This window comes from Monodelphis domestica, chromosome 1, assembly GCF_027887165.1.
Source record: "Monodelphis domestica isolate mMonDom1 chromosome 1, mMonDom1.pri, whole genome shotgun sequence".
Classification (NCBI taxonomy): Eukaryota; Metazoa; Chordata; class Mammalia; order Didelphimorphia; family Didelphidae; genus Monodelphis; species Monodelphis domestica.
Genome location: NC_077227.1, coordinates 351932207 through 351955756, shown reverse-complemented (window position 1 = coordinate 351955756; position 23550 = coordinate 351932207). Strand labels below are relative to the sequence as shown.

At 37.8% G+C, this 23550-nt stretch overlaps 1 protein-coding gene across 1 annotated transcript in view; it reads right to left on the bottom strand.

Moving 5' to 3' along the window:
• Nucleotides 1-8796: 8796 nt before the first annotated feature.
• GM2A (ganglioside GM2 activator) overlaps nucleotides 8797-23550 on the bottom strand; it is a 50793-nt gene continuing 36039 nt past the window's right edge. Inside the window, exons 4-5 of the mRNA XM_007473901.3 lie at nucleotides 19364-19549; nucleotides 8797-10022 (exon numbers count right to left, since the gene is read on the bottom strand). Of these exons, the coding sequence (XP_007473963.1) occupies nucleotides 9825-10022; nucleotides 19364-19549 (384 nt within the window). The 3' untranslated portion in view covers nucleotides 8797-9824. The remainder of the gene's footprint in view (nucleotides 10023-19363; nucleotides 19550-23550) is intronic.

The window sequence follows — 23550 nt, the reverse complement described above, 5'->3', positions numbered from 1 at the left end:
GTCCTTTAAGAACTCTTGATTATTTTCTTTTATTAAAAGCACTAAGTAATTTTCCTTGATTTTTTTAAGCTCAAAACTTCTCACAGGGTAATGAGAAAATTAAGCCACCTGTGACAAAATCATTTATCTTGTGTGAAACCTTTATGTTGTCTATAATCACAATAAAATGTTAATCAAGTGATTTGTTAAAAGTTAATGTATAACTTTTCCAATTATCTCGATTTAGACATGTATGTTAGATAATGTATCTGTGTGCCAAGAAAATGGGTAGAAAAAAAATGGCAGAGCAGCTATCAGATGCAAAGCATTCCCATGGCCATAAAGATACAACTGTCTTCCATTTGTTATTTTTTTGACTGATCATTCACCACTTATCGGGAACCCCTGGAGTCATGAGTGAGGCTGGACCTTGCCCATGGCAATTGATAGCTTTGATTTCTTTTTTCTGAAAACTGCTTGTTCATATCCTTTGACCCTTTATCAATTGGGGAATGACTTGTCTTCTTATACATTTGACTTAGTTCTCTATTTGAGAAATGAGACCTTTATCAAAGAAATTTGTCATGGGAAAATTTTTCCCAGTATATTGTTTACCTTCTAATCTTGGTTACATTGGTTTGTTTATACAAGACCTTTTTAATTTAACAGTCAAAATTATTCATTTTACATCTTGTAATGTTTTCTGTCTCTTGTTTGGTCAAAAATGCTTTCCTTCTCCATAGATCTACTAGGAAAATTATCCTATATTCACCTAATTTACTTATGGTATCACCCTTTATGTCTAAATCTTATACCCATTTTGATCTCATCTTGGTATAGGTGTGAGGGTGTGAGGATAATGATCTATACCTACTTTCTGCCATATTGTTTTCTAGCTTTCCCAGCAGTTTTTGTCAAGTAGTGAGTTCTTATCCCAAAAGCTGGGACCTTTGCATTTGTTATACATTAGGTTGCTGAGACCATTGTTATGAGTAATATTGATCTTGGTATGGGGTATAGATATTGATAGCTGATTGATACTAATCAGGTGGTAAATATAGGCTAAAGCTGTCAGGGTATCTACATTGAAGGAGGAGGATAAACTGACTGGACACAGCTTAATCTAACACATTTATTATTAACCATGAGGAGAGGCAGGGATAGGATAAAGGAGGTAGAAATAAAGTAGGAAATATCTTACCCTATTACTAATATTTCTAACTAAAACCCAGAATCCAAACAACCCCTCACAGGATGTCTTCTTTGACTACTAAAGTAGACACTACACTTTCATACACTAACTACAGATTTAATTCCATCTTATTAGCCTATTCTAAAATTATGAACTTCAATTTATAGTAACTCCTTAAAATATCTATGAAATCCACAAGCTGCCTCAGGTAACTATCAGACCTGACTATTAGATCCCTAGATTGTCTGACTCCCATCAGGGAGCAAGACACTAAGGCCATTCCAGTGAGAGGAAACAGAGTCCCCTCCTAGCAGCTTATCTCTCTCTGGGAGAAAAGCTCTCAATCTCAAACAACTTTCTTCAGCTTCACAGATGTTCAACCAGCTTCTCAAAATGAACTCTCACAGAAATCACTAACATAGTCAAAGAGAATAATCTCCAGCAACCTCCTCATGTGAGAGGGTTCAAGAGACAGCCTCCAACTTCTGGAACTGCCTTCCCAACGTGCAAATCTTCTTAAAGAGCCCACAGTGATTTTCCCCTTGCTCTTGTCTTAAAGGGGACAGGGCAAAAATCCTTGCTCTGGTCTTGATCTCTACTTGTAATTAGACTACATAGCTAATTAATAACTAATAATAAACATCATTTACTCCTAATCTGTTACATTGATCCACTTTTCTATTTCTTAGCCAGTACCAGATGGTTATAGTATAGTATGAGATCTGGTTCTGCCAAGCTACCATCATTCACATTTTGTTTCATTAATTCTCTTGATGTTCTTGCTTTTGTTCTTTCAGATGAATTATTCGATACTTTGACTGGGAAGGCACTGAAAGTAAATTAATTTAGGAAGAATTCTCATTTTTATTGTATTAGATAAGCCTACCCATGAGCAATTAATTTTTTTTCCAATTGTTTAGATCTATTTGTGCGAAGTGTTTCAAAATTGTGTTCATTTAATTGCTGTTTGTCTAAGCAAGTAGATTCCCAAGTTTTTCATATTGGCTAGAGTTATTTTAAATGGAATTTCTCCCTCTAACTTTTGCTCCTGGACTTTATTGGTGACCTATAGAAATGCTGATGATTTGTGTGGGCTTATTTTGTATCCTACAACTTTGCTAAAGTTATTATTTCAACTAATTTTTTAGTGATTCTCTAGGATTCTCTAAGTACTTTTATAACATCATATCATCTGCAAAGAGTGATAGTTTAATTTCCTTGTGGCCCACTTAAACTCCTTCAATTTCTCTTTTCTTACTGGTAAATCTAGCATTTCTAATGCAACGTTGGATAATAGTGGTGATAATGGGTATCCTTGCTTCACTCCTGATCTTATTGGGAAGGCTTCTAACTTATCCTCATTACGGATGATACTTGCTGAAGGTTTTAGGTAGAAACTACTTATCATTTTAAGGAATGACCAATTTATTCCTCTGTTTTGTAGTGTTTTTAATCAGAATAGGTGTTGCATTTTGTCTAAGGCTTTTTCTACATCTATTGAGATAATCATGTGATTTCTGTTAGTTTGGTTATTGATATGATCAGTTATGCTGATAGTTTTCCTCATATTAAACTAGCCCTGCATTCCTGGTATAAATCCCACCTGGTCATAGTGAATGATCCTTGTAATATATCGCTGTAGTCTCTTAGCTAGTATTTTAAGATTTTTGCATCAATATTCACTAAGAATATTGATCTATAATTTTATTAGTTTGGGGTCTTCTTGGTTTAGGTGTCAGCACCATATATGTGACATAAAAAGAACTTGGTAGGACTCCTTCTTTTCCTATTTTGCCAGTGTAAAATATCGGGATTAATTGTACTTTAAATGCTTGATGGAATTTACTTGTAAATCCATCTGACCCTGGGGATTTTTTTCTTAGGGAGTTCTTAGATGGCTTGTTCAATCCAAACTCTTTATTGTACAAATAAGTAAGCTGAAGCAGAAAGAGGAACTCATTTGCTATAATTATTGGGACAGCAGGGACTAGAATTGATGTATCAATGTCAGTAAAGTTTTAGACTATTAAATTGGCCAGGATTTTAAGATTAACTTGGAGAGGTATTATCTACTATTAAATCTTGGTAATTAGAGAATTGGTGAAGTTTATAAAGAGCTTATTTCCGGGCCAGAGAAACCTGGATTCAAGATTCAAGTTCCATCTCATCCCATCCCATAGCAGCTAGGTGACTAATAAGTCACAACCTATCTGTGCTTACAAAAATCAACACTAAAATGATTACAAATAGAAATTACTCATCATCATCAACAGGAGTTTCCACACCATAATATTCCCAAACCAAGTTATAGATCTTTACTCCATCAATTTTTTCTTTTTAAAAATCCTTTACCTGCTCTCTTAGTATCAGTTCTGACAGAAGGGTAAGGGTTAGGCAAATGGAATTAAGTGACTGGCCCAAGGTCACCCAACTAGGAAGTGTCTGAGGGAAGATCTGAAACCAGGTCCTCCCAAATCAAGGCCTGGCACTCTATCCATCATGTCACCAATTGCTACCCTCCCACCCCCCAATTTTTTCTTGAAACCAAATTCACAATAGGAAATGTCACTTCTTAGGAATGATTAGATTCTCAATTATGAATCTAATTATTCACTGGAGACATTAAGTAGACTGATATCTTTGTGAGAACATTGGAATGTGGACCTGTAGTCACTGATAGGTCAGTTGTTTTCATCTTGTGGGCCTTCAAGTAAAGCAAGGAAGATGCTGTCCATGGGAAGAAAGGGGGTGGAAATCAGTGTGCTCAAAAATAAAAGAAGGGCTTGGAGTGAGAACATATTTGCCAATGAATTATAGCCTGGCTTTGGAGAAGTCCTTTCCCAACTCCTCTGGCCTTCATTGTGCATATCTGTAGAAGGGAGCTGGATACCTTTCTAAAGACTTCAAGTTTTTCTCTTGTAGTTTTCAGCTGGATAGTTTAAGCGATAGTGGGAAAGGCAGTGAAAGGGGGAATCCAGAAGATGGCGACAATGAGCCAGATTCTGAGACTGCTTGAGAGGAAAGCAGGTCGGTTATCAGCGAAGCTGAAGAAGACAAGGAAGGGGTGACAGGCAGGAGCAAGAGTGCTAAAGAAGACTGGGTTTCAACAGAAGCCAGGAGGAAGGTGAATCAGGAGATGAGCGTGTGCACCTTGGGTCAGCAAAGCCCAGCGCTGGCTCTTCTCTCCAACCAGACTGGCATCCATGAAAAGACATCTTCTATCCACCGCCACAGAAGGAGCTAACAGTCACAATGCAGACTGAAGTAGCCCATTCTTTGCTTTATTTCCTCCATGAGTTTTTTTTTTCCTTGTGTAAGCAATGTGTCTTCTTTTACAACATGACAGACATGGAAATAATATATTGTGTGATAGTACGTGTCCTCTGTCATAAGATGAATCATAAAATGTAAAAATAAATAAATAAAAATTGTTACAGGTGGAAAAAAAACCCCAAGGGAGAAAAATCTTGCCTTCTGCATCCCCAGAGAATTAGTACTCAAGAACTAATTGATTGGTTGGTGTATGTATGAGCCAAGATTGAGCTACAAAGTATGACATATAAGGCTGTTATTCAAATTAATTAATTTAAAGAGTTTCACAACCAGGCCCATTCATAAAATCACAGAATCACAGAGCTGAGACATCTGAGGTTACTAGCTCAAATTTTAACTGAAAGGAATATACAAATAAGCTGGGTAGTGTGGTCCCAAATAGGAAGAATTTTGGCTCTAGAATCAAGACTTAGGTTCAAATCCTACCTGACAATTACTTTCTGAGGTGATCTTGGGGAAGGCATTTAACCTCCCTGAGCATCCAGTTTCCCCCTTGCTCTCTCAAATGCCATTGACACACTGGCTCCATTCTGGTCCCAAACATCCAGCTTGGGCACAATTCTTAAGGTACAAAAGCCTGCTGAGAGCTGCAACCTGTGCTGTAAAGCTCCAAATTGCTGGTGCTGGGCCAGAGAACTAAGGAATAGAGGGAATGGAACAGACTACTACGACAGGACCTCCTTCATGTGAGGAGCTGTGCAGCATGCCACCCATCTGAGGAAAGGAGCATAGCATCCAGCTGGGAACATTTCTGACCATAAGTCAGTTGGGGCAGAGACCTATGCAGGCAAACCACAAATTGCCCAGTGTGGGAGGAGTCTTTGAAGCTTTGACATCCAGTACCCAAGGAAACCACAGGAATTAGGAACTGAGTGATAAAATTAGTGGGGAGAGTTGGGGAGAGATTAAAAGAGCCAAATGATTTTAGGAGCAAATCTCAAAGACCTTGAACATAAACAGACAAATTAATAGGAAAAATAGCAACAGAAGGGAATATGGCCTCCAGATCTAATAAATGACTTCAGTCATCTATGAATAAATATTGCAAAATGAAAGAAAATGATCAAAAATTTAATGAGACAGAGGATCCTGTGGAATGAGAACATGAGCCTCAACATGGTTTTTTCAAGTGCTTTAAGAGAAATAAGAAATATAAGAGCAGATCAAATTAATGTCCCTCACACCAAAAATAATGAGCAGCACAAAAAACAAAACAAAAAACTTGAATCTACAATGGCAAACCCCACCAAAGAAACAAAGAATAGATTGAGAATGAAAGGACAACCTTAGAAGAGAAGCAAACAACAAAAACAACAAAAGTAAATATGCACAGATCTTGAAAACAATGTAGAGACAACCTAGGGATCAAACTAAGGGTCTCCCAGAATAACAGGATAGAACAAAAAATCTTAACACTGTAATGAAGAAAATAATGTCAACTAACCTGAACTTCAAACACAGAAAATGAAATTCCAATTGAAAGAATTCACAGATTGCCTCCAGAAAAACAAAAGCCCACCAAGGCAGCTGGGTGGCTCAGTGGATTGAGAGCAAGGCCTAGAGACAGGAGGTTCTAGGTTCAAACCTGGATTCAGACACTTCCTGGCTGTGTTGCCCTGGGCAAGTCACTTAGTCCCCACTGCCTAGCCCTTACCACTCTTCTGCCTTAGGACCATTCACAAGTATTGATTTTTTTCTTTTTTTTTTTCTAAACCCTTACCTTCTTGCAGGTGTCAGATAGGGCACATCCCTCCACTTTTTCTACCTTTGCCTGGAAATCTCCCTATATCAAGGTCTCCCACTCCACTAGGTGTCAGTTACCTCCACGGGTTCCACATTTCCTCCCTTTTCCAGAACAAGTAGACTTTTCAGGTAAGGGTTTAGGAAAAAAAAAACAAAAACAAAAACAAAAGCCTATAAACTCCAACCCACAGAGTCATTAATTTTAATAATTCAGAAATAAATTCTCTAAATTATCTGAGGAAAGACCATCAAATAAAAAGGAAAGGACAAGCAAATAATGCAAGATTATTCTGTATTCACTAGAAAAAGGAAGAGAGAATGGAATAATGGCTTTCAAAGGGCACTGGTTCTCAAAGATGGATCTCATGGTGACCTATCCTGCAAATGTGTAACATCCTACATTTCAATAAGAGTTTCAAACATTTTTAGAAACAAAAATTAAAGAGATTATTTGAACATGCCAAGCAGAATTGCAGGAAAAGGTAGAGAGCCCCAGCAATAGTGATAATAGAAAGTCCAGTAAGAGACTTCTTTCTAAACATACCACCAAGAACATAGGGATAAAGGCAAAAATTTGTCTAGAGGAAACAACATAGAGGTAGGCAGGGAGGAGACAGAATCTGGCAATACCCTGCCTACAGGTGAATGCTGTTTTTGTGGGACTAAAAAAATTACAACATGAGAGGGTGTATGAAACAGGATAAAATTGGAGCAAGGAATAGAGGAGTGAGTGCTGCACTGGGGTCAGATCTAGGGTTAGCATTGAGAAAGGGACCTCTGTGATTTCAGAAAGAAGAGTCTGCAGTGGAGTAGATAAGGAGAAGGGGGGGAAAGGAGTACTATCTTTGGAGATTTGGTGGGGGTGTGGAGGTCTACTAATGAACGCTCTTATGGGTGAAGGGGAAAGAAGATCTTACACTGAATGTGGCTGGGGGATTTGTCCCTGAAAAGTCTACTTGTTCTGGGAAAGGGAGGAAATGTGGAACCCCTACAGATAACTGACACTTAATAGAGTGGGAGCACGTTGATATAGGGAGATTTCCAGGCAAATGTAGAAAAAGCCTACAAGACAGGGTATAGATCAGTGGAGGGATGTACCCTATCAGAGGGCAGTGTGTACTCTGACACCTGCAATAACTATCATTATTCTGATAGTAAAGCAAAATAGAAAGAGGGAATCCATTAGGTAAACCCTACAAGGCAGTGGCATCTAGTTATCTAGAAGACAAAGCCTTGAATGAATACCTTGGAAGCTTTGAATATAAACAGAATACAGAGTGGGGCAGCTAAAGCCAAAGATAAGGGTTAAAAACAAAAACAACAGAATACAGAGGAGGATATCTAGGTGGCTTAGTGGATTGAGATGATGGCCTAGATACTGGAGGTCCTAAATTCAAATGTGGCCTCAGATACTTCCTAGCTGTGTGACCCTGGGCAAGTCACTTAACCCCCTTGCCTGGCTCTTACCACTCTTCTGCCTTGGAACCAATACACATTATTGATTCTAAGACATAAGGTAAGGATTTAAAGGAGAAAAAAAGTACAAAGAAAAGAGAGAGACCAGGAAATTCTGGGAGTCATAAATCAGAGAATAAGGGTAAAGAGAAAAGAGAAAACTGATAATGAGTGAGAGAAATCTTATGTGGAAAGCAATATAAAAAAATGAAATAGAGGGGCAGCTGGGTAGCTCAGTGGATTGAGAGCCAGACATAGAGATGGGAGGTCCTAGATTCAAATCTGACCTCAGACACTTCCCAGCCATGTGACCCTGGGCAAGTCACTTAACCCCCATTGCCTAACCCTTACCATTCTTCTCCCTTGGAACCAATACACAGTATTGATTCCAAGATGGAAGGTAAGGATTTTTAAAAAATGAAATAAAATTACTAGGACTAGCTGAAGGGGAGGAGAGGAAGAAGGAATACATTTGACTGAAAGGAAAAAAGAGGAAGAAGAAATACATAACTAGATAAAGCAGGATAGGAACAAAAACAAAACCCTAAAGAGAAAGAAGGGGTCTAAGGGGAGTGAATAAGAGCCAAGGGGGTCAGAAAAAAAAGAAAAGAAAATATGCACAGTATGCAAGCAAAACATACAGATTTTGAAGACAATGTAGAGACAACCTACCGATCAAACCAAGGGTTTCCCAGAATAACAGGATAGAACACTGTAATGACAACAATAATCACAACAAGAACTTTAAAAATTAAAGTAAAATAACTGAAAGAACTTAGTACAATATTGTGTTTATAGCAAAAGAGAAACTAGGCATGATTCCAGGGGCAACAGTTACTCTTGCTGGTGGTTGAAGGATTGACTCCTTGAAGCTTGGTGGTATTTTCCTCCAGGCAGCAGCATCCTGGCCATTCAGGTGAGGAAGAGAGAGCTGTGTAATTGAGATAGGCTAGGAGTAGGGCCTGAAGAAAAAGCAGTTATCCAGAATTCTTAGAGGAACAAATCCAAAAAAGCTCCCTTTAACCAATTTATATATGTGTGTGTGTGTATATATATATATATATATATAAATATATGTAGGGATACAAGACTTATAGAAGAGTAAATAGAAATTTATTTTAGTCCAGTCTTAATTTACAATGAACCCCGAGTCTTGGGGTCACCCACATAGAAGTAGGACTGACCCACCTCAGACTCTAGCTTCCCCCCAACCTCATATCCCCATCCCTTAAAAGGGCTTAATGTAGGCTGCAGGGCTTGCCTCCTTAGCTGAAGGGATTTGGCAAATGTTCTCAGAAAATTGACATCACTTCAGGGCAACTTGAGCTATGGTTGGGTTTGGTCCATGCACAGGGCTTGGAGTTTGAAGCCTGGAGCCTGGAGCCTGACACCCAGGCCATTCACTCCACAGTTAGGAAAGAAAGTCACTTGGATAGTCACTGATAACAGGGCCTTCCAGCTGGATTACCAACTCAGACACTTTTAAAATGAGCTAGGGTAGCTGTCCAGGAAGATGAGCCCTGGGGACCCCTCCTTAAGGGGTCTCCAGATCCATTTTATGTACCTGCTGTTGTCTGCTCTTTTTCCAGAAAACATGGAAATAGATTCATTCAGAAGCCCCCCCAAAGGAGGGTGGAAAAAATTCACTAGAAGTTTGAGTAGGAAGATCACTGAAATGAGAAAAAAATATATAAAGCCCTTTGTAAACTATTTAAATGTTAGTTGTTTTAAAATATTAATTATTAGTTACATTTAAAAATCCTATGCTAAAAAGAAATAATGCCATGAGGAAGATGCTTTTGCATCCTAAAAAATAGGCCAGTTCTTTGAATCAGTTTCCCCATGGGAGAAAAATCCTAGGACCTGCTTCCACTTAGCCTCTCATAAACCCTATGAAGAAGAGCAAGAGGCCTGAGCCATGTGGGAAGACAAAAGAACAGAGAGGCAGCTGTCCTGGGAATAAAGAAATCAGGGAGGCCCAACACAGGTGGCTGGAGTGGGACTTTTGTTCTAAACAGAGGTCCCTGGCAGAGGGCCAGTAGCTTAGCAATAAAATCATTCCCCAGGAAGAAGGATGGGCAACCAAGAAGTCCTTGGGAATGGTGAAAAGGGAAGGTCAACTTCAATGGTCACTCTTTCCAGGCATGGGCCGTGATGCCTCCTTGAGAGTAATCATGATCTTGAAGCAGCCCAGACGTGTGTTTCGAAGTGTCGTTCCATTGCTTAGAACAATGTGAGCACGGTAGGTGCCACTGCTGAGAGAAGGGGGCAGCTTCAAGGGAGGTATTTGGAAGACGGTCTTAGGCAGGGAGTAGGTACCCTGTGGAGAGATAAATGAGGACCAAGAGTCAGGGAGGGGATTTTTCTTTGTCTTTCTAAAAAGGTTGTCTTTCCCTGAAAGCTCCAGCACAATAGGTTCTCTCCTCCTAACTCTCCAGGATCACAGGCAGACATGGAAAATATTTCTCTCTAAGGCTAACATGCACATACAACCAGAGGCGCATTTGAGGGCTTCCTGTCAATGGTGACCCACTTCCCTTAGCCACTATAATTTTTTTTCACTTCTTTCTAGGCTTCCCTTTTCTTGAGTCCCCAAAATTGCTTACCCTGATGAGGCTCCGAAAAAGGGGATAGCAAACAGTAGTTTTCAGAATTCTCACTCACCCTTAGGAGGTCAACAGGCCTCAAATTAAAGAACTCTCTTAAGCTGTCCTCACAGAACCACAGAACCTCAGTGTCTCACCCATCATTCTCTTTTCCAGGCCCCATACCCTACTTGTAACTGGGACCCATTTTTCCTTGCAAGCCAGGATGGGGCAATTAAGAGAAATCTCTTTAGTTACTCTAGTGATTCCTGAATTCCCATAGAGTCACAGGTGGCCCCTAGGACAGTTGAGATGGGTTATACCAGTTTAGACACTCACAGGTAGTAAAAGAACAAATAGAAACTAGAATGATCCAGGCCTGAGAACTACCCAACACTCCCTTCTCCTATCAGCTATGCAAAGTGACCTTGGGGACTTACCTTCTTCTTTTTAAAAATTAATTAGAGTATTTTTCCATGGTTACATGATTCATATTCTTTTTCTCCCCTATCCCTGAATTGGCGAGCAATTCCACTGGGTTATACATGTATCATTGTTGTATAATTGAAAATCTGTTACTCTAAAAAAGATCTATATTTCCTGGGAGCCCACTGACTTCCTGTTGTTATGTACTTCCTGTAGACAGGGGATAAATTGAGTGGGCAGAACTACTTAGTCCTTTTTACTTCCTGTCCCTGCTGGGAGCCATCAGGCCACGATGCCTTGACAAAGTCATGCGTGGTAGCTAAGGAGGCCACAGAATGGCCTTTAGCAAGATGTGACTGCCCACTCTATTCCCCCTTGCATGACCTCTCTCATCAATGTTCCTTACCTATGGAATTGACATGACTATCTTTCCCCCTAGTCTCAGAAGGAATAATGCAAGAGCAAAATACCAATACCCTACTTCCCCAAAACATCACCAAAAGATCAGACCCTCAAACCCAATCCCAAAAGACTACCATGGGTTAACTTTTACTTAGGTACATAATTTCTAGTAAAAGCACACCTACATGGGGCAGCTGGGTAGCTCAGTGGATTGAGAGTCAGACATAGAGATAGGAGGTCCTGGGTTCAAATATGACCTCAGACACTTCCCAGCTGTGTGACCCTGGGCAAGTCATTTAACCCCCATTGCCTAGCCATTACCACTCTTCTACCTTGGAACCAATACACAGTATTGATTCCAAGACAGAAGGTAAGGGTTTATTAAAAAAAATAAAAATAACCACAGCTACAGGTCAAGCCCAGAACTTTCCCACTCACAGAAACTTATTCTCATGAAGCCAACACACAAATCAATCATAAAGGCCCATACAATATGTGCAGGTACACTACAAGTACACTAAGCTTCAATATACCTCAGTGACTCGATTTCACAAAAAAGTAACTCAGAAACTCCCTAGTAAACCCTGAAAAATGACCAGTCTAATATTAAATCTGAATTGTGTTCCCAGTACCCCTCAACCTCAATGATATGATTGTTGAACTGTCTTTTAAGAACTTTTGATTGATTATTTCTTTTTATTAAAAGTAATAAGTAGATTTCCTTGATTGTAAGTTCAAAAACTTCTCACAGGGTAATGAGAAAATGTGACAAAATCATTTATCTTGTGTGAATGTTTTTTTTTTTTTTTGCTGTCAAGAATCTGTAATCACAATACAATGTAAAAATGGAGATTTGAACCCCGGACTTCAATCCCCAGAAGTCCTTGCTCTAGAGATATCTCTAATCTCTAATCTCTAATCTCACTGAGATTTCCACCTGGGCAAGATCAAAATTTCTATTTAACTGGCTGTAAAAGCCTACTGAGCGCTCTTCCTACTTCCGCTTCCAAGAAGACACGTCTCTCATGATGTAAGTGAAATTGAATGGGCCCTTTCGGCCCTTCTAAGTACGTGCTTTCTTACTAGTATTTTCTTAAATTCTTAATCTTTAATAAACCTCATAAAATATAATACTTCTAGCAGAGAAAACCTAATTTTAACTGCTACAGTTTGGCGACCACAAAGGGATAACGAAATACCCTCAATCTTCTGTAACTTAGTTCAGCCGTTAAAAGTGCCTAGTTTGTTTGTTTTTTAAGCCATGTTTCTCCAAGATGATTTTTTAGAAAAGCATCTTGATCAGCTCTGGCCTGCAGCCATCTGCTTCGGACTTTCTTGAGCCCTTCCCGCTGGCCCAGCCGGCTCAGCTCCTGATCCCAGCGTCCGGATCCAAATCTTGATCACCTGGTGAGCCCCAGAAAACTCTAGCCTTAGAGCAGACCGCTCATCACCCCAGGCCCAGGACTCATTTCTACCAGCTGGTAAAGACGGGGAGGTAATTTCCCTTAGGCTACAATTAGACTCCCCGTGGACTGGGGACAGCGGATCACAGGAGGGGAGAAAGAAAGGAAAAGAAGAAAGTGACTTTTCCAAACAGAAAGTTGATTACAAGCATGGCATATTTCAAAGAATATCTTTTGAGTGCACTGGTCCTTTTATTTATCTCACTTGAGATTCAGGAGAGAAATTCATCTCCCTGCACCTCTTTGACATTTGTTGAGATTCAAAAAACTCACTATGGGAGGGCAGCTGGGTGGCTCAGTGGATTGAGAGCCAGGCCTAGAGAAGGGAGGTCCTGGGTTAGAATCTGGCCCCAGACACTTGCTGGCTGTGTGGCCCTGAGCGGGTCGATTAAACCCCATTGCCTAGCCCATACCAATCTTCTGCCTTCCGACAATAGGCATCTAAATGGATAAAAATCCAATGAACTTTAAAGAGACTGGAGATTATTTTTAAGGCATTTCGGACTCCAGTGGTTTATAAAAATCTCTGTATTCTATTGCATCTTCTGATATGTCTTGTTTAAGATTTAACTTTGGGATTTTAAGTTCATATACTACTGCATTCAATATTATTCTGTTACACTGTTCATTTTAATGTACTGAGTTTTAACTACTGCTATTTTCTGTCGCTTTTCCCCTATAACTATACTGAACAAACATTGAGTAGTCCCATATTAAAAAAAAAAAGCAGCTTTTATATTTTTGACTTTGTAAATTGTCACATAGAGGATAGATGGACTTCATCAGAAAATTGCAACCTTTGGAAAATTTAATGTGCTAAATATCTCAATTGATTTTAAGGGTTTTTTAGACATGATTTTTAGAATTTTTCTTAATCTCTGGTCATTTTTGCCTGCCCCTAACACGAGGTATAAGGCCCACTCCAGTAGCTGAAGTGAAATACAATTATAACCCCCAACCTAATCCCAGGGAATTTGTACCCCCAGAAGCCTCCAAAAAAGGAGCACCTCTCATTTATAGTCTTCAGCTCACTATTTTACTTCCACCAGAATGATCTCTAGATTTCTTGATGATATTCTAAACCCAAAATGAGTTTTACTTTGTTTAAAAATGTATTTGCCAAGGTTGAAAGATTTGCTATGTTTGTAAAAAATTGTGACAATATCCATCAATTCATAGGCTTTTAAAATGCCATATAGCAACTCATGTAAAAATTATAGTGTGTTTGTTTGCTATTGTAATTAATTGGGCTATTGAGAATTTTGGGGATATTGATAACTACATATTTGTACTACCGTTCAATCCATTTGCTTGTACTCACAGTGGATCATGACCAGATATGAAGAGAAAATAAAGCCTTGTATGCTATATTTTCTTAGCTGACACAGTGTGTCAATGATTATAAGCTACATTTGTATTTTTAAAAACTCTTTTATTATATTTTCTTGCATGTGCAATATACTACTCCGGTTTTTTTAATATTTTTTCTCTCCTATTTTTTATATTTGAAGCACATGTCACCAGCATTAAGATTTTCTTTAACTTTTTGATTTTGCAGTAATATAAGTTTAAGATACATTTGCTATAATGCTAATGCATGCCCCCAAAAACTTGAAACTATAAAAATGATGCCATTAATTGTTTAAAAAATTATGGGGCTCTGCTTAATGATTCTGTCTGATTCCAGGACAAGATATATACAAAAGAGACATTGCATAGGGCCAAAGATAAACCAATCCAGGATGGATTGATGCACTTCCAAGCCAATACAAAGGTCTTGAACCTAGTGTGAAGACTCGAGATTGCTATGTTTAACATTTGTTAAGGCATAGGCCTTCCTTGTGTCCACACTCACTCTGAAAATACTTACAGACAAGTATCCCCAAACTTGGCTCCTCCTTGACTCAGATAATCTGGTCCCTTTTCTGTCTTTCATAGTGTGGTAACTTTCTGCTGTCCTGGCTACTGACTGGGTAATTGCATCATTTCTTAGATCATTTTAATTGGGCCCTGATTCAAGAACCTGTTATAGATTAACTTTTCCTTTACTTAGAATTTTTACACATAAGACTTTGATAGTCTATATTTTCATCCAGTAATTTTCTTTTTAATTTGGATTTTTCTGATGTCTTTTTAATTTCTCTTGCCAATAGATTCATATACCTCATAACTCAGGCATGCATCCCTAAGTGATCCCATGTTTTTCAATCACCCTCAAGACAGGGAAATGTAAAAAATATTATTATTTAAATTGCAAAGTTTAAATTCCTTTTAAGAAGAATTTTTAGGTAAAGATGCTACCTCTCTGAATCTAGAAACTGAACTGTTGGAGAAGACACCATGAAGAAGCCTCCAGAACACAAGCTACACAAGATCAAGAATGAACTTTGGGTTGTTGGGAATGTTGATTGAACATTCATTTATTTGTATCTATACTTTCATGCCAAAGGGGACTACTCCCTAACTGGCTTTTTGTCAATGTATCTAGCAATTATTGGTTTTGTTCTTTTTTTTTTTCTTATCCTCAAATTATTGTAATCCTTAAATTGATTATGTTTTCATGATCCTTTTGGGGAAAAATTATTTTTCCCAATGAGGATCATACGGGGAAATGTAAAAATGGAGATTTGAACCCCGGACTTCAATCTCTAGAAGTCCTTGTTCTAGTTCCCGAGATGCCCTCTAATCTCACTGAGATTTCCACCTGAGCGAGATCAAAATGTCTATTTAATTGGCTGTAAAAGCCTACTGAGCACTCTTCCTACTTCTGCTTCCAAGCAGACACGTCTCTCATGATGTAGGTGAAATTGAATGGGCCTTTCGGCCCTCCTAGGCATGTGCTTTCTTACTTGTATTTTCTTAAATTCTTAATATTTAATAAACCTCATAAAATATAATACTTCTATCAGAGAAAACCTAATTTTAACTGCTATAACAAGACTATAAAATGTTAATCAAGTGATTTGTTAAAAGTTAATGTATCACTTTTCCAAATATCTTTATTTGGACATGTGTGTTAAGTAATGTATCTGTGTGTCAAGAAAATGGGTATAAAAATAAACACCAAGCCTGGGGATGGTGAAGCAGCTATCAGATGCAAAGCATGCCCATGGCCATAAAGATACAGCTGTCTTCCATTTGTTATTTTTCTTGACTGATTGTTCACCACCTGTTGGGAACCCCTGGAGTCACAAGTGAGACTGGACCTTGCCCATGTCATGTCCCAAGCTTGGTGGTGGTAAGGCAAGCATTTTGAAATTCCTTCGGCCATGGACACATGGTCTTTATTTTGTATCCTCTTTATTCCTTGATTTCTGATGATCATTAATAAATCTCCTAAAATATATATTTTATTATTGACATTTAATTTTAATTCTTACATTGATGGTACCCATAAGCTGGAGGGGAAACTCTCAATTTTTAAATATAGCCTATATAAATTTTTTTAAGCCACGTTTCTCCTGCCAAGGCTTTTCGCCCACCCCACATACACACCCACCCTCACAAACTCCAAGAGAACTCCAAATTCTCCTTGAAGCTGCTGCCTTTTTCTTCCCCGACTTTTTGCCCAGTTGCTCTCCAGGCTATTTTTAGCTGGGGGACTCTGCTTGAGCCCATGTTCCTCAGTTCCTCACTGTTGCCTCTGGCAATCCTCCTCCTGATCTCCAGCCCTGCTCCTACTCCTGCTCCTGAATTAGCCACCACCCTGACCCTGACCACTGTTGCTAATCCTGTGGGCTGCTGATTGCTTCCCCCAAGAAGCTAGGAGTTCTTGAAGCCTCTCTCTGGGCAACTGGTAAAAACTGGGCGTATTTTCCCTAGGTAACGATTAGTCTCCTAACTTCCTCTCCATGTGACTGGGGAAACTAGCATTTTATCTCAGGGTGGAAGGGAAGAAGGGAGTTACTCTTCCAAACAGGAAGTAAATTACAAGCATGGCATACTTTTTGAAGGAGCAGTACCCTGCCTATCTCAAACAGCTTCTACCATTCATGAGTGCACTGATCTTTTCACTTATCTTGCCTGAGATTCAGGGGAGAAATTCATCTCCCTTGCCACTTGGGCCTGCCCAGTCTCTAAGATTCATTCATTTTGGGATTCCTCAAGTCCATGTTCTCCCTCACTATGGGATATACCAGGGAAAGAACTTTAAAGAGATTGGAGGTGAAAATTTTAAGCCTTTTCAGATTCCATTTTTTAACTAAAGTCTCTATATTTTTATTGTATTTTGCTGATTGTTTTGTTTATGATTTAATTTTGTTGTTTTAAGTTCATATATTAATCTGATCAATACTATTCTGTTACAATGAATCAGTTCAATCTACTGCGTTTTAACTATTAGATATATTCTGTTACCTTCTCCCTATAATTACTGAACAAAATATTATAAAAGCCCATAAACAGCTTTTTTCCCCCCATTTTGCATTTGTTAATTGTCACATAGATAGCTGATGGATAGACTCAACCTGGCTAACAACCTTTGAAAAATTTAATGAGCTAAGAATTTAAATGTTAATTCTAAGGGGTATTCAGAAATAATTTAATTAGTGGTTTCTGAATGGATGATTTTTTAATATTTATATTATAAAGAATGTTGTATTAAAAGTAGAGAAACAAAGAAATGTTCTTACCAAGGTGTTTCTATGAAGCAGGAAGTCAAAAAGAGCTCCTGCAAAACTCTTCAGTTTAACTTACTTCCTCCAAAACAATCTAGATTTCTTGGTGATATTTTAAACCCAAATAAGTTTTACTTTGTTTAAAAATATATTTGCCAAGGTTGAAAGATTTGCTACATTCATAAAAATTGTGACAAATATCCATCAGCTCATAGGTTTTTTTTGTCATACTGCAACTTATATGAAATATGATAGTGGGTTTGTTTGCTATTGCAATTAACTGAGCTATTGTGAATTTTGGGGACTTTGGTACTTCCTTGAATGTGCATTATCTATTGTATTACAGTTTTATTCTGAAAATTGTTTGTACTCACACAGTGGTTAAGTTAAAAAAGGAAATGGATATCATTTTTTTGGTGAGAAATCTTTGTATTCTAACTCTCCTTAGCTGACTCAGTGTGTCAATGATTGTAAGCTATATATTTTTGATTTTTAAAATTTTTATTATTGTTTTTGCTTGCATGTGCACTATACTATTTCAGTTTTATTTTTCTCTTCTTTTTGTATTTAAAGCGTATGTCAACAGTATTGAGAAGAGTTTTCTTTAGTTTTTTTTGATTTTGCAGTAATATAAATTTAAAATACATTTGTTCTAATATTAATGCATATCCAAAAAGCTTTAGACTATAAAAATAATGCCATTGATTGTTTAAAAAATTATGGGACTTTGCTTAATGATTCTGTCTGATTCCAGGAGAAGGGAATACAAAAAAAAAGGCACTGTACAGTGCCAAAGAAGCACAAAGCTAAACTGCATAGTGCCAATTGAGCACAATGTCAAAGAGACCAACCAATCCCAATGGGATTTATGAAATTTTAAGCCAAGACAAGAGGACTTGAACTTGTTTGGGGTTCAAGGTTGGGGCTATTTTGACATATGTCAAAGGCAGCTCTTTCTCATCCCACATTCTACCAAGTATCTCAAATTTGGCTCCTACCTGGCTCCTATAATCTAGTCCCCATTCTGTCTTTCATGGTGTGGCAATCTTTCTGTAGTTCTGGTTACTGATTGGGTAAGTGCATAATTGCTTAAGTCACTTTAATTGGGCCCTGATTCAAAGACCTGTTATAGGTTTATTTTCCTTTACTTAGAATTTTTCACATAAGACTTTGATAGTCTATATTTCATACAGAAGTTATCTTTTCTCTTTTATTTGGATTTTTTTATGTTTTTGATTTCTCTTGCCAATTAATCATATTCCTCATAACTCAGCCGTGCATCCCTAAGTGATCCCTGTGTTTTTCAACACCCTCTTCAGGGGTAAAGCATTGTTATTCTAAAATGCAAAGTTTAAATTCTTTTAAGAGTAATTTTAGGTTAAGAAACATGCTATCTCTCCAAATCCAGAAAGTGAACTATTTGGAGAAGACACCATGAAGATGCCTCCACAGACCACAAGCTGCACCAGAAGATCCAGAGTGAACTTTGGTATGTGGTGATTTGAACTGTGTGGGATTGAATGCAATTGTTTTGTATGTATACTCTTATGCCAAAGGGGACTTCCCCCAACTGGCTTTTTGTCAGTGCACCAAGCAGTCATTGGTTTTGTTGTCTTTTCCTTTTATCCCTATATTATTGTAATTTAAAATTTGATTATGTTAAATGACCATTTGGGGAGACTAGTCTCCCAATGATCACCAAGGGGGAATGTATAATTAAAAATCTGTTACCCTAAAAATGAACTTCATTTCCTGGGAGCCCACTGACTTCCTGTCATTATGTACTTCCTGTAGACAGGGCAGACCTACTTTGTCCTTTTTACTTCCTGTCCCGAGCTTGGTGGTGGTAAGGCAGGCGTTTTGAAATGGCTGATCAGCCATAGGCATGTGGTCTTTATTTTGTATACTCTTTATTCCTTGATTTTTAATGATCATTAATAAATCTTTTTAATATAATATTTTATTATTGAGATCTAATTTTAATTTTTACGTTGTTCAAAAACTATTTCCATGTTATTCATATTTGTAGTAGAGTAATCTTTTAAAGCCAAAAATACCAATGATATCTCAATCAAACCATGTGGTCAATCACATGTTTTTCTTCCATGTTTCTACTCCCACAGTTCTTTCTCTGGATATGGATAGTGTTCTTTCTCCTACTGGACTTACCTTCTTAAAGGGGCAGTGACAGGGTAGGCCATAGGTATGGAAAGGCTCAGGGCAGGGCACTCCAGGTGGAATGAAGTAGTCAATTGTCTCACATACATCTTTATAGATGCAGCTTCCTATCTTTTTATAACAGGGAAGTTGGAACCAGATCCCAGGAGCCACTTCTTTCTCCATTACTACAACTCCCTGTTAAGGGAAAAAAATATAGTATAGGAAGAGATTAGGACCTTAAAGTAGACAGAAGCCATTCACTTGATCCTCATAACAACTTTAGGAGGCAGGTGTCTTTCATCTTCACTTTAAAGATGATGAAAGATGAGGATCAGAGGTTCAGTGACTTGCCCAAGGTCACACAGTGTCAAGAATTTGAAATAGAAACTCATCTCTGAGTCCAGGACTCTCTTAACAAATACAAATATAGATTAACAGAAAATGTTAAGCAAACATAAATGTATAGAGTATTTTCCTCTTAACTTCTAGTTTGAATAGAAACACTCTAAACATGTGGTCCGCAGGGTCCGTGGTTGGCCACAGAAGTTATTATTACTGTGTGTTCATTGGGACTTTTGGTGGATTATTATACACAGTATTGACTCCAAGACGGAAGGTAAGGGTTTAAAAAAAATTAATTAATTAAAAAAAAAAGAAAATAGTTGCAAGTCTGTTACTTACAACCCCATGAAAGAATATTCCAAATCACTAATAATGAGAAAAAGAAATCAAAATAAATAGGAGATTCCACCTCATTTACATCTTTTAACAAAGACAAAAGTTGGAAATAGTTAATTTTTGGAAGAAAAATAGGCATACCAATACATTGTTGGAAGTTTTGAACTGGTTCAATTATTCCAAATATCAAGTTGTAATTATACAAAAAGTGACCAAATAATATATACTTCTTTAGTCTAGCAAACTCACTACTGTATGGAGTATACTACATATACTCCAGAGACATCAAAGATAGAAACAAAGATATAATATGCACCAAAACTATTCATTTCACTCTTTGAGGGAGCAAAGAAAATGAAATTTAAAATTTAAAAAGCAAGAGGTACCTCTTAACTGGGGGAGATGGGAGGGGCAGGACTAAGAATGTGATAGAGTATTATTTTGTACAATAAGTTATTTGTGGGAAACATATGGAAAGATTTGTATGAACTGATGCAGAGTACATTAAACATAAACAAAACTTATGACAACAAAAATTAAATTTAAGATCACTAAGGGAAATCAAATTTTAAGTGAGAGAAAAACCAATGGAGGGGAAAATGAAGGTCCCAGAAAGGAGACAATGAAATATATACTCCCTCAAAAGCAAGAAAGCTGGAGACTAAATAGAATATAAATTGTCAGATATAGTCTCTGTATCAGGTATTCTTGCCTAATTGTTTTTTGTCATAAGGGGAATACATATAATGGGAAATGAGTGATATAAAGATGAAAAGAATTTATTTAATTTTAAAATATTTTTTTAGAAGCTTAACTGAAAAGAACTTTAGAAAAAAAAATGGGTTTTTCCCTTCCCTGCGTTCCTAGAGCACATGGAATGGGAGCCATACAATCTTTTTTTTTTTTAACCCTTACCTTCCATTTAGAATCAATACTATGTTTTGGTCCTCAGGTAGAAAAGTGGTAAGGCCTGGGCAATGGGGGTTAAGTGACTAGCCCAGGGTCACACAGCTAGGCAGTATCTGAGGTCAGATTTGAACCCAGGACTGGCTCTCAATCCACTGAGTCACTTAGTTATCCCCCAAGAGTCATACTATCTTGCATTCATTCAAGTTTCTGGATGGGAACTTTAGATGATCATTGATAGAAATTAGAAGGGAAATCGTCTAATGCAAAACCCTGTTTTTTTGTAGATGATGAAATTGAGCCACAAGAGGGCCAGAGACACTGAAGGTAGAGTCAGGACTAGAATCCCGGTCTCTCTCGGACTTCTACTTCACTTTCGATATACCAGCTAGACTATAAATTCCTTGAGGGTAAGGGATAGTGTTTCCCTATCTTGTATTTCTCCCATTCCAACACAGTGTTTCTCACTGGAAATGTCCCATATAAGACTTGGTGAATATAGGGCCCAGAGTCAGGAAACAGGTCTCACTCAAACTCCGCCTTTGACATTTACTAGCTATATGATGATCATGGGCAAACTATTTACCTTTCTCATCTGTTAAAATATGATAATACCTGTACTGCCAACACCACAGAATCTGTGGAATGTATTTTGCAAGCCTTAAAGCATGAACCAAAATGTTACTGTTATTTCCAGCTGATGAAAATAAACTTAAAGACAAAGAACTATATCCCAAGATGCTGTCAGAGTAGTCTAATCACCCAGCTATGTCTCAAGGTCCCATCAATAAAATGATACCCCTGGAGCTGGCAGGCATGTCTGACCTCTGAGTATCCCCAGTAAAATGCATCCTTAATTGGTTTTGTAACTCGGAATTACTAGAGATGGAAAAACCAGGGACTTCAAGTCTGAGGACAACTCAGAAAAGTTAAATGCTTGCTAGGGAGTGGATTGATGAGTCAGGGCAGGTAAGACCAGCTCTCTGGCAGGCTCGGATCCTGCTTGGGCTCTTTGCTCATACCAACCCTTGAGGCAGGTGACTCTAACATCCAGAGTCTTTGATAGACTCCACAGCTAAAAGTTCATTTGAGGAATACCCAACTCTTGGGACAAGGACAGAGAAATTAATAGAAATCAACTAATGATGAACTGGATGATTTCAGGAAAAACTGGAAGGACCTACATGAACTGAATAGACTGAACAAGTGAACAGAATTAGGAGAACATTGTGTACAGTGGCAGCAATGTTCTACAATGGCCAACAGCGAAACACTTAGTTGTTCCCAGCAACACAATCATTGGAGACAGTTCTGAAGGACTTATGACAAGAAATGGTTTCCACCTCCAGAGAAATAACTACTGGAGTTGGAATGCAGATCAAAGCATACTGTTTTCCATGTTAGTTTATTGGTATTTTTATTTAGGGGGTTTTGGTTTTATATGAATATTCTCTTATAACAATGCCCAGTATGGAAGCATATGTTTTGCATGATAATGCCTGTGCAGCCCAGATTAAAATAGTTGCCATTTCCAGGAAGGGATAGGGAAGAGAAGGAAGGAGACAATTTGGATTATATAACCTTAGAAAACTTATATGGAAATTGTTACATGTAACTGAGGAAATATTTTTTAAATTTAAAAATAAAAAAGTGACAACTTTCTCTAATATTTTATACCTATTCCTCAAAACAAACCTTAAGGGGAGGAGCTAGTACAGGGATGATAATAGATCATCAAAATACTATTTTAAAGAGTCAACATTATACATATTATTTTTGGTTCTGATTAATTTGCTTTGTATTAGTTCACACAAATCTCTCTTTTCTCTGAATTCTTCATTCATAATGTCTTACTGTACACAGATAAATATTACAGATAAGAAAATTGAGGTGCAGATGATTTTAAAAAATAAAACCAAATACTTGCCCAAGGTCACATGATAGTGCTAAGGGTTCAAATCCAGATTCTATGACTTTGAATCTCATATTTTTTTTCCTTTCTACTATGGAAAGAGGTAATGACATTGTCTAAGCAAATATCTAGCAATGGAACCAACATTCTTGACCACATTCTAAACCAATATTCCAGCCTAGGGTGGACTCTGTGCATCAGTTTCCACAGCTAGAAAGAACATAGAACTAGGAATCAGGAGGTTGGCTGCCCCAATTAACCTATATTACCTCAAACTACTTCTTTGCTCAGATCATTATAGGCTCATAAATCTAGAGTTGAAAGGAAAGTTAGGTCTTCTAGTCCAATACCCATGTATTATGGATGAGGGAAACAAGACCACTGAGTTTAAGTGACTTGCCCAAGGTAACAGAGATACTAAGTATCTGAGGCAGGATTTTTAACTCAGGTCCTCTGATCGCATAGCTGGTTCTTTCTTCACTATACCACATTGCTTCTTCATAAAACAAACAAACAAACAAAAAACAATAATCGTAACATTTATACTCCATGTTAAAGTTTACAAAGTGCTTTACAAATAATTCATTTGATTTGCACAATAACCATGGGAAGTAGAGGCTGTTACTGTTCTTATTTTTGAGATAAAGAGGCAGATAGTTAAATGACCTGTCTAGAGTCAAACATTATAAAAAGGGTCAGA